The sequence below is a fragment of the Cryphonectria parasitica genome, assembly GCF_011745365.1.
Source record: "Cryphonectria parasitica EP155 unplaced genomic scaffold M406scaffold_1, whole genome shotgun sequence".
Classification (NCBI taxonomy): Eukaryota; Fungi; Ascomycota; class Sordariomycetes; order Diaporthales; family Cryphonectriaceae; genus Cryphonectria; species Cryphonectria parasitica.
Genome location: NW_024468909.1, coordinates 190,424 through 201,720, shown reverse-complemented (window position 1 = coordinate 201,720; position 11,297 = coordinate 190,424). Strand labels below are relative to the sequence as shown.

The window sequence follows — 11,297 nt, the reverse complement described above, 5'->3', positions numbered from 1 at the left end:
GTTTCCATAAACATATCAAGGCCTATCCAGCGCGTCAGGCCGGGACCTCTATGATTCATTCCAGCCTCGTAGTACGCCAGGGATGGGGCTGCCCTAATAGTGCAGGGATCTAGCTCTATGGACAGCGCGCCATCCCAGGGCTAATGTCGGCCGTGTTCCTGGCATGGCGGGCTTGCTGGGCACCACTAAGGGGAAGCGATCGATCAAGCTACCACGGCTGCAAGGCTAGTTGGGGCGTCTATTACCTCACTATATTCTGCACGTCCCGAGCTCAGGGTCAGATAGGTCTTCTTCCCCTCTATACTTGAGCAATAATGCGAAGAGAAGCTTGTCGGACTTGCCTCATTTTACAATTGGAACAAATCGCCGGTGGATTTCATAGTAGCGCGAATTGTCCATAGAGGATATAAGATCTGTCAAAGTGGTCGTGTGTAAACTTCATTGGAAATTCAGTACGCAACCGATTATTTCTCCGTATATGACCAGCTTAATCTAGTATAATCAGACTACTGTAATGAGCTTCTCAGAATGTTTCATGATGTTGATGCAAATTGACCTTCGGCCAATGTTATAACCCTCCTTCTAATAATCAAAAATAGAAAGAGAAGGAGGAGAAGAAAAAAAGCCGTCTAGTGAACACCGTTTATCTTTCCAACAACAGTGACATGAACGTCCTCAATCTTCTTCACGCCATTGACAAAGCCGTTGGCATAGCCATTGGTGTGACCAGTAGTATGGCCATTAGTATGACCATCCACAGGGCCGTTGCTATGCCCACTCATGCCGTTCACTGCGCCATTCGAAAAGAATGCTGCAGCATTCTTCTTGGCACTGTCGCCGTTCTCCATGACCGTGTTCAGAACACTCTGGTTCTCGGACTCCAGATCCGTGTAACCAGTGTCGCTATCGTCCACATAAGCCTCAAGACCCTCACCCTGTCTTGGGTAGTTCTTGACGATTTCCTTGTGCTTCCTGAGCGCAAGGGCTAACTCCTCCTTGGAGACGTCGTTCAGGAACGTACAGCTACCCAGCGGGTTGGGAACGGCTAGCCGCAGCTTTCCGTCTCTGGTCTTCAGAATAGCAGCAGTGCCGCGCTCGAGCACATCCTCGTCGAACTGTGGGTGGTCAATGGACAGACCAGCACGGGAGAACAAGGTCAGGAGCCGCGTGTGCTCCGCATCTGACAAGAGGCCGCGGTGGTGAGCAAGGGTTGCGCTGTAGGCCATGTCGATAGAGATGGCGTGGCCGTGGCGCAGAGGTGTAGAGGGGATCAGCTCGTGCAGAGGCGACCAGGTATGTCCATAGGCAATGACGCGGTCAAGGCCAATCTCGTGCAGATTGGGGGACTCGAGCTTCAGCATCTCGTAGATTCCCTCGCGGTTGATCTGATTATAGGTTTCGATTGTGAGCACCATGTCATACTCGTAAGACAAAGAAAGAGAATTAGATCAGCAAGACATGGAGAGGGTAAATACTCACGATATCAGCTGCCTTGACTAGCTCCTCGGATGAGCCATCCGCTCTTCCGAATTTGTACGAGATCAACTGCTCGCAGTACTTGTCCAGCAAATTGAACACCTGTAGGTGGGAGCAGGACGAGATCTTGATCAGCTCCGCGAAGCCGTTCCGTACTTGGGAGATGGGCAGGCTCCGCAGGAATGTAAAGTCCAGGAAAGTGTGGATCGGAGCGTGGTAAGCTCCCAAACGGTTCTTGTAGTTGCCGTAGTTGACTGCAACTTTAATGCTGACGCTGGCGTCGATGAGACCAATGACTGTCGTGGGCACGCGAATGAAGTTTGTGCTGCGACGATAAGCCGCACAGGCGAAGCTGGTGGGAACAAGGTCAGCATGGCTCAACTGATCATGGTACGGTAGTCACTCGTGAAGACGACGATAAATTGTATGTGGCGGGCATGAGAAAAGGGAGGGACGGGGAAGGAATAGATTTACCCAGCAACATCGGTGACCAGTCCTCCTCCTACAACAAGCACGGGTTCCTAGACAGAAATGAGCCTCAGGAACAGTCTTCAGGGAGATGTGAATACTTGGAGCAGGGCCAGATAATAATGTGTCTCTCACCTTGCGGATGATGCCGAACTCGGTCATGGAATCACAGATGCTCAAGAAGGTGTCGATAGTTTTGGCCTTCTCACCGATCGAGGTCTTGTGGACCTTCAGAGACAGCCCATAGTGAGAAAAGTACGACTCCATCTTGTCTCCATAAAGGGCGTACACGTTCTTATCCGTCACGGCAAGAACGCGTCCCCATGGCTTGTAACAGCTGGCTAATCCGGGGTTCTGGACGTCGAACACTCCGTCGACGAAGGAGAAGTCGTACGTGATCTTTTCATAGCCTTCAACGTGGAAGCCCTGAGACGTCTCAGAGACGTTTGCCTTGAGGTCAGACATGATGGAGTGAAAGACGATGAACAAGATTGAGCAGAGAATAAAGATTCAAGAGCTGAATAAGTCTAATGTGTTGGAGTCTAAGGAGTCGGCGCCAGACTGTGTAGTTCAATGAACGGCCGACCTCCTGGTGAGCACCACAAGAAGCTGAGCCTCTTGTAGTATATTATTTTTCGTTTACTCTTTCAAGGCTGGATCCGTAGGACCTTGGTAGAGTCGTGTCGTCACGACTTCGATTGCTTTGTTTTCTCTCATGTAGTTGCGTGGAGAAGAACGTAAATGGTACATCTGTGAAGATTCTCGTGGCTTACGGTCCGGTGCATGAGCATTGAACTGGCTCAGGCAGAGCACACGGTATTGGTCAAGATGTCGTATACCTGTAGCTCAAGCCGGGGTAGTTCAGGTCCCACCAACACGCCATTTCAGACTCTCCTATGTCCTCGATACTCTGACAGCCTGGTCGACAACAGCCAAAAAGGGAGGTATTGTGTACTTTGAGCTCGTTCCGCCTTTCACGGGTCATAGACTCGCGACAGACGATTGCAGGTCCGTTGTTCCTGGAGGACGTTCCCGGTCCCGTATGTGAGACATCCCTGCTTGTCGACAAATGGGATTCTCGAGAATCGGCATGCGAGGATGGCGACATTTGCATTTTCCCCAGCCTTCAAGGGATGAACCTTGGGGCACGAGGGGCTGGACGACTGGTCGCTTGGAATCTCAGCCTAGCATCTAGGGATTTGTATAGCTTGCCAGAAGCGCCACTTGAGACGTATACTGGACAGCGTTTCATTTGGTTGCGAACTTAAAAGAAGACGTGTGGCATGGTTCTGCATCCGGAGGCTCGCGGAGGAGACGCGGCCGCGAGAATACCGCAGTAAGTGCATGCGGACTTTCCTCAGGCTAAGTTGAGTGGTGACGCTGCTATGATCCGATCACTTAAGGGGTAGTTAAATCTCCACCCCCATGTCACGGGATTTCGCGTCGAAGGGCGTCAGATCCGGCCAGTGCAGGTACTCACGGCCGGATCCAGACAGCATTCCAATTGCGGGTTGATGACCACGAGACGAGTTTCTATTACAGCACAGGATCCACCAAAGTCACCAAATACGTGGGGAACCACAACAATGGTATTTCCGTTGATTATCGGAGGCATTACTGGAGAGCCTTGAAATAGTACCAAGGTGTTGGAACCCCTTGGTGGTCCGGCTTAGCTTGCCTCTTTCTCATCTACCCCTCTACAGCTTAAGGGCCCAGCTCAGACGCTACGTCTCTCGAATGCTATTGTCGAGGTAGTCTAGTTTGTCGCCGCCCGGTCTTTAGGATTTAGTTCGACTGACGCTTGATTTTCATCAACGCATCAGACCTGCTACCAGCAGTGTCTTGTTTCCTCAATTATTCTATCTTCGGAACACCGACTCTCCCCTCCCTCTTCTTTTCTTTATCTTTGTACTCTGCTGGTCTCCTACTGGACATAATACTTCTATCCAAATCATTCTCGAATATCCTCAAAATGAGCACCTTAGGAATTTTTCCGGGAACAGCATACCAGCCTCAGGAGGAAGAATACGTGAGTTCTCAAGTGAGGGGATTCATTCATGACTGCTTTCTGAATCTGATGACGGTTCATTAGTTCAACGATGGACGTGAAATCGCATTGCTTCACTTTATCTACAACCACCCCAAGCTTGACGAGATTCGTGGAAATCCGCAGAAGGTGATAGATGCCATTGATGAATATGGAAAGACCAAGAAGTATCTCATGAACGTGGGCGAGTTCAAATCTGGGATCGTGACAGAACTCATCAAGGAGGTCAGGCCGCAGGTCATGGTTGAGCTGGGCGGCTACGTCGGCTACTCGGCCATCGTCTTTGGGGCTGCCTTCAGAGAAGCTGGCGGGAAGAAATACTACAGTCTCGAGTACAGTCCAGAATTTGGTGCTGTGATCTCGAGTCTGGTGGACCTTGCAGGGCTTCATGACGTCGTCCAGGTAGAGATCGGTACCAGCTCCTCGTCCCTGAGGAGGCTGCATGCGAATGGCACGCTGAAGAAGATCGACATGCTGTTTCTTGATCATCTGAAGCCGCTGTATGTTCGTGATCTGAAGCTGTGCGAGGAGTTGAGCCTGGTCGGGCCTGGGTCGGTGCTCGCAGCTGACAACGGTACGTCGATACAAGCATCAAACGTGATAACCAGCCTGAGTGACAGGATCTTTGCACTGACACGTTGCACTGCGCCATGTACATAGTGGTCAAACCTGGGAACCCTCCATACTTGAAGTACGTCAGGAGCACAGTCGAGATGAAGCGTCAAGAGTATCAAAAGGCGACAGCTGGGGCAGATCCGCTTTCGCTGCCGGATCGAGCCAAACATGTCTATAAGACCGACGCCGGCGGCGAGGTATCAGAGACAGACCTTTTTGGAAACCCAAATCTTGTCTATGCCAGCAAGTTCATCGAAGGCTGGGAGCCCAGTGGCGTTCCGGTACGTATATATCCCTGTACTCTCACCCTATCTGTAGCTTTACTGTTGTTGATGCCTTATTTGTGATTTGCAGGACGCAGTCGAAATCACCAGGTGTACTGCCGTTGAGGGATACTCAAATGGTGTTTGAGAAGTGGAAGAGCCACATGTACACGTTGATTTCCTGCTACTGAAGCCTTCAAGTACGAAGTAGTTGGTAGGCTATATTTTCAAGAATATCCCTAGCGACATAAGAAACACTGCTGTCTTTCTTGACTCCTCTGGGAAGGAGCAAGACAGACCTCACCCAATAGCAATCTAGCTCCTGCACATACCCAGTTTGAATGCTTTTCAATTGAAGCTTCCTTCTACTGTAAACAAATCTTAAGGGAGGTTAGCATGACATCATTATTTTGGGAAGTCCATGCTTTGTTGCTGGCCTTTCTACTCTGGACTTCTCGTCTAACCAGCTTCTCATCTAACAAGCTTGGGGGCGAGCACCCTTAGAGCAGTCACACTTCTACCATTCTTGTTCCCACCACATTCCGCGTATCCTATTCAAAATCAGTCTTTGCTCAGTATCATGATCATCAAGTTATTACAGCTTGGTCAACTTTTCACTTCCGCACTTCAGCATGACTGTCGACGTTCCTGAAACCGAGCAGGCAGCGCAGGCAGCACAAGCCGAATCCTCTGCCCCGTCTGTTGTCATCCTCGTCACCGGCGTGACAGGTTTCCTCGGCAAAGTTGTGCTTGAGGAACTCATCCGAAGAAAGATTGATGGCTCTCTGTACTTCGATCAGCTCCTCGTCTTGATCAGGGCAGCATGCGGCAAGCCGCCTTCTGAACGATTCCAGGACAAGGTCGTCAACTCTCCATGCTTCAGAGAGCTCCCAAGTGATTGGTACCAAGAAATTATGGTATTATCTGGCGACCTCATGGAAGCGAGCTGCGGGCTGGATCCGGACACTCTGAGCAAATGGACACAGAAGATTACCCACATCATCCACTGCGCAGGCTGCGTCGCTTTCGAATCCCCCCTCGACGTCCTCCTTGCCGAAAATGTGACAGCGAGTGTCAACATCCTGGAACTCGCCCAGCTCTGCTCTGACCTGCGTAAACTCATCCTCGTATCCACCGCCTACGTCACGCCGCACACGGAGGAGCCAATCTAGGAGCAGCTCGTCGTGCTTCCCAGGCCTGCACCCCAGATCCTCCAAGACCTACAAGATGGACGGAAAAGCCCCGACGAGGTCATCGCTGAGACTGGCCACCCGAACTATTACACTCTTGCAAAGTGCCTGGCAGAGCATGTGATTGCTTCGAAACTGGGCCGCACACCCGTCACCATCGTGCGCCCAAGCATCATTTCAGCGAGCCTGCAACATCCGTTTCCTGGTTGGATCGACAGCTTCGCGGCGCTGGCAGGTCCTATGTCGGCCTTCGCGCTTGGGGGGCTCAGAGTTCTACATGGAGACCCATCGGCAATCTTGGATGTCGTGCCTGTGGACGAGGTGGCAAAATGCATCATCAACGAGGCCCTCAATTTGTCGTCATATGGAAGCTTCGATCTCAAGAACTTGAACGATACGGCCAAAATCGTCCACTGCGTTTCAACCACCAAGATGGGCCCCAGCACGTGGGATCTCGCTTTTGAGACGGTCGGATACTTTGCGCAGCCTCAGAACATCGTCCTATACAAACCCAAGGGCTATTATGTTGGAGTCAATGATGGATTGTACTACCTATACGAGTTCCTCTTTCAGTACATACCAGTCAAGCTCGCCGAGTTGGTGGCCATTACGAGACTGGACTGGGATGGCGCAGCCAAGGCACGGAAAACGATGATACGGCTGAGGCAGATCGACACACACTTTCGTTATTTCGTATCACACACCTACGACTACCGTTATTCATGTCCGGTCTTGGATGACGGATTCGACAAGACTGAGTATTTCAGGATCGTTCTGCAGGGTGTGAGACAAAACTTGCTACTACCGTTGGTTACGAAGATGAAGACAAGGCCCAAGGAGATATCGGAGCCGCAGTCAACAGAGCAAAAGGTGCCAGAGGTAATGCTATGAAGTGCTGGCAACAAGTCGATTGGTTGTGCCACACATGGAGTCGAGCGGCGGCTGCAGGTGAATCTGTATGCCGGAATCCCCTCTGACTGAGTGATGGATTCCTCGTACTTCTTAATGAACAGACCTATAAATCAAACTTCGGTAAAATATATCACCATCCATTGATTACAAGTGTTGTGCTACCCAAATACTGCCAACCAAAAACCTATGAACACGATGTCACCACACGTCATGGGAGTCAAGATAAACATATAATCATCCAGAAAAATCTTTCAGTGTGTATTGTCCTTTGACTGATCTTCGTAGGTGTTCTCCTGCTTATGTTCGTCCCCTACTAATAACTGTCAACCCTCTTGATAGTTCAGCAGTGAACACTACTCGTCAAGTAGATTCCTTTTCTTCGAAACCCCAATACCAGATGCCCCAATGTCATGCTTGATATATACAATTATCCGCAAGGAAAGAAGAAAATAAAAAATAAAAAGAAAATAAAGCGAAAAGGGGTATGTGATGCGGAAAATGCCAATGCGTAGGAGCTTCATACAAAAATCAGGCATCTCGTCATAAGCAACCACTAATGTTGCCAACCAGTCCATTCCTCAACCGCAGTCGGTCACTAAATGTGCCATGGCTCCACTCCCTCTTTGTTTCGCATTCTCCTGTTCAAAATGTAATATTGAAGGTTCACGATCAAGGAGAACGCAAGAGCCGTGCCTACAACTGCACAGAGGGAGTCCCATCCGTGGGGGTAGAATGGCGCATCGGACGCCCGGAAAAGGTTGCTGCCGATAATTCCGGCCAGGTTTGCACACATTGTGACGGTTGCCAAGGAGACTGATCTCTCTTCGGGCGTGCTGGCGTTCAGTGCTACCAAGGATGCATTGATAGGATCTGAAGTTGGTGGACGTCAGTGTATGGAGCTTCGAGGCTGTAAATGCTTTTGCTCTCATTCTCTGATAAATTACTTACACCAACAGGCGGAAAACGCAACCATGAATATAAGCATCGGAAGCCTGAGCTTCTTATTGTCGACAAGGATGAGTTTGCGATTGGCAATCTGGAATAGGGGAATAGTTGTCAGTCAAACTGTTCATTTTCCAGCCGGGCTTGGTCAGGGGAATAAAACTGACTGTAAAAGCGAGGAAGAGGAAGAGTCCGATTGATACCATCAAGCCACGGCGACGAGTACGGTCACTATTACATGTCGTCAGCACGCATGTCAACGTTGTTTATGTTATCGTAAGACACTTACGCAATATAACCCCAGAGGAGGTTCATTGGCAACAACATGAAGCCTCCAATAGAACACAGTGCATTGGCTGTAAGTAAGCCGTAGCCCATTTCCATGATCAAGTAAGGTGCATAAGCACCCAGCGTCCAAGAAGGGGCTATTCCAGCAAGAGGAATGATGATGTGGGAGAAAAGTCGCCAGTTCGTAATCTAGCAAATCAGATTGTCAGTTAATGAGATTGTCATCTTCTCTACCAGAAGAAACTTACCGTCCTCCGGATCTCATGCCAGCTCACATGCAACCGTCCTTGAGCCTTTGCAGGGTCGTCGATCAAAACCCTGCGAGTCATGATGTGGGAATCATGCTCACTGAACCAGCGGATGCCCAAAAGCGAGACCGGGTGGTCCGGCGACTTGGGGAAGATGATGGCAAAGTAGACGCCAGTAGCAAGTGTCCACACTCCTTCAATCTGTGAAGAGTCTGTCAGTGCTGTCATACCAACAAGGATTGAGCCATGACTTACAATAAACAACCACTGCCAACCATAGAATCCGCGTACACCGTCCAGACGCAGGCTGTATATTTTCGTCAACGTTTGAGTCCAACCTGATCGGGCTCGACACATAAACTTACATGCCAGACGCTAGGAGGCCTGAGATAGCAGTCGCCAAGTTGTTTCCAAAGAAATATATCGCGTATCTCTTGCTAATTTCACTCTTCTTGTACCATCGTGATAGGGTGTAAAGACCTGCGGGTATAAAGCCGGATTCGCACAGCCTGCAATCCATTGTCAGCTCGACGAAGCCCAGACTACTGTGAACTGCCCTAGCAGTTCGACATAGTTCCAACGGCAATGGCACGCATTAGTGATGAATAGTACAGTACTTACCCAAGGAGCGTCCGCGTTGCAAAAAAGGCCCGGCGGCCATGCTGCCACGCTTGGAATGTAGATACTAGGCCAAAGGCGAATATTTGTGCAACGACCCAAATTGTTGGTCCGATCCGGTAGAGAATCAAGTTGCTTGGTATCTGCGCTGCTGATTAGTATTGAGTAACTAGCATTGTGGGCATAAACAGAAGAAAAGGAAAGTCCTTACTTGAAGAACAACGGTGCCAACCGAGAACAAAGTGTTACCAGTATTGTATTGATCCTGGGTTATGCCCACATCAAAGGCGAAACCGTCTGTGTACGCCGCTCCTCTGTTTTGTTTTTGCAAAAATCAATTCCTGACTTTCTCGATTGATTCCATTGGCTTGAGAGCTTACATGTTGCCTCTGTCGAGCTGAAGAGCAAGGAAAGCGAACACCAGGGGAGGTAGGATGATCCAATCCAGCCTGGTAAAACTAAGTCAGCCTATGTCGATCCTTTCTCAAGGTCAATTGGACATTCAACTCACTTTCGCACCAACCTCTGTTCCTCCTCTGGTGACCAATCCACGGTGTCAACATCACCTACTTCCTTGTTGCTGGCACTCGTCTGGCTCGAGGCCACCGCCACTTCCAAATCCTTCTCCTCGGCCATTATCGTACGTCGACTAACGGGTCAGACCCAGGGATGAGTGTCGTAGAGAGAAGTGTCGTGTCGTAAAACAAGATGGGCTGTAAAGACCATCTAGGGTTAAGACTCCTGCCTGGCCATCATTGCTATAATGCCTTAAGCCAAGTCGGGGCGGATGACCTCTTGTTATATAAAAAGACGCCGGTTGTACCCACTCCAAGACTGTTCCGATTACGATGGATGCGGTCCATAACACCGCCATCACGTCTTCTTCTAGAGACGAGGACAAATGGAGAGGCGGTCCAAAGGAGGGCCCCACCCTATCCCCGGTGGTTGGTACACCTGCAGGTCCAAGCGAAATGGTGCACCGGGCTCAAAGGTGCCGAAAAGGCATGTGAGCAGTCCGCTCGCCCATTGACCTGGTGCTTGGGCGAAGATGAGGACAAATCGGGATGCTGGGAGCTGCCCAGGGTAACCACACCCTAGGTCAGCTTGCGTGCCGTGTGACCAGAGCTATTGCCGCCTGGCATCAGGCACGGCAGGGCACGAAGATGGTTTAGAGAGATATGCTGATGAGGGTCTTGTGCTCAGAACAAAGTCCCAACGGCAAGGGTCCTCGCTGCATATGCACGACATATACAAATGGGGGGGGGGGGTGTGGGGGATGAATTGTCCAGTCATTCCTAGAATGGGACCTACTCCGTTTCAATTTCTGGTCAATCACGGCAGAGCTTTCACTAAGCTGCTTGCAAGGTGGCACACTGATTTACCCATACTGACAACCCCGCTCAGTCCATTGACAGCTAGCGACCTGGGCGCGCCGGGGAGATAAGAGGGAGCGAGCGATTTTGTCATTTCTTCCCAACTTGTCGTCATCGAGGACGGCCTCTATAACACCGGTCTCTGTGTTGATTTGGAGTGAAATGAAAGAGATGCAATGTTTAGTTCGTATTACGCTTTTTTCGTTCCCTCAAAGTGGTATGCAGTGCATGATAACGGGTGGGATGAATAAGAGCTTCATGCCAAGTTTCCCCTGATATGGCTTTTCAGGGCGCATTGCGGCTCTCTTCGCCTGCGTGAGGTTAAATATTTACCTTCCACATTGAGCATATGCAGACAGCTATGAATCCATTTAGCTCCAATTCGAGAGCACCTTCGGGATGCGTTCGTCGGTAGATTTGGAGTTGCATATCCAGAGAGTCCGCCGAAGTCACCTTCCTCATACGGTCTCGTGACAGGCCAAACGCACCAAAAGGCTTGTTTTTTTCTGTCTGTCTTTCTTCTTCTTCTTTGTTTCAAAAAATAGGGTGTAGATACGGCTAGGGTCGTGGTTGGTCTGTTTTGGTAGGACTCGACGATGATGTTCGTCTTTCTGTGTCAGTCATCGAAGTTCTCAGGCAATTTGCATCAGCAATTACTTGCGGAAAAGTATTTCTCGCCTAGTCTCCTCCTGGATGACTTTAGAGTCATCGCTATAAGAAAGTATTTGCTTGCCACCTTTTTCTTGTTTGCTTGCTTCCAACCCTGCCACGTATTCAGTCCCTTTCAAGAAGGTCTTTAGATTGCCAACGCCAACCTACACTGCGTGTCGACAACGGGTAAACCGCGCGCTGCAAAT

The 11,297-nt window shown here is 50.0% G+C and overlaps 4 protein-coding genes across 4 annotated transcripts; 2 read left to right on the top strand and 2 right to left on the bottom strand.

The window, feature by feature from the left end:
• Positions 1–342: 342 nt before the first annotated feature.
• Positions 343–2,409, bottom strand: M406DRAFT_335353 (Dehydroquinate synthase-like protein; the record flags this gene model as incomplete). Its single annotated transcript, XM_040921033.1, has 5 exons — positions 343–413; positions 752–1,385; positions 1,480–1,828; positions 1,951–1,997; positions 2,080–2,409. 5 exons carry the CDS (start codon positions 2,407–2,409, stop codon positions 343–345), a joined length of 1,431 nt encoding a protein of 476 aa, XP_040780421.1.
• A 1,369-nt stretch (positions 2,410–3,778) lies between these two features.
• Positions 3,779–5,319, top strand: M406DRAFT_319940 (S-adenosyl-L-methionine-dependent methyltransferase). The gene is made up of 4 exons (XM_040919329.1): positions 3,779–3,973; positions 4,037–4,565; positions 4,652–4,887; positions 4,961–5,319. Exons 1-4 carry the CDS (start codon positions 3,917–3,919, stop codon positions 5,015–5,017), a joined length of 879 nt encoding a protein of 292 aa, XP_040780420.1. The 5' UTR covers positions 3,779–3,916; the 3' UTR covers positions 5,018–5,319.
• A 182-nt stretch (positions 5,320–5,501) lies between these two features.
• M406DRAFT_35347 (uncharacterized protein) lies at positions 5,502–6,383 on the top strand (the record flags this gene model as incomplete). The annotated part of the gene is made up of 2 exons (XM_040922765.1): positions 5,502–6,011; positions 6,042–6,383. Coding segments are annotated over 2 exons (852 nt in total), but the record flags the coding sequence as incomplete, so codon positions are not given.
• Positions 6,384–7,206: 823 nt separating this feature from the next.
• On the bottom strand, positions 7,207–9,812 carry M406DRAFT_348731 (putative MFS transporter). Its single transcript, XM_040922419.1, has 11 exons — positions 9,579–9,812; positions 9,448–9,516; positions 9,279–9,381; positions 9,071–9,210; positions 8,815–8,958; positions 8,705–8,756; positions 8,450–8,650; positions 8,203–8,390; positions 8,081–8,144; positions 7,920–8,007; positions 7,207–7,841 (listed from the first exon to the last, which is right to left on the bottom strand). The coding sequence occupies exons 1-11, from the start codon at positions 9,701–9,703 to the stop codon at positions 7,567–7,569; spliced, it is 1,449 nt and encodes a 482-aa protein (XP_040780418.1). The 5' UTR covers positions 9,704–9,812; the 3' UTR covers positions 7,207–7,566.
• Positions 9,813–11,297: the final 1,485 nt, after the last annotated feature.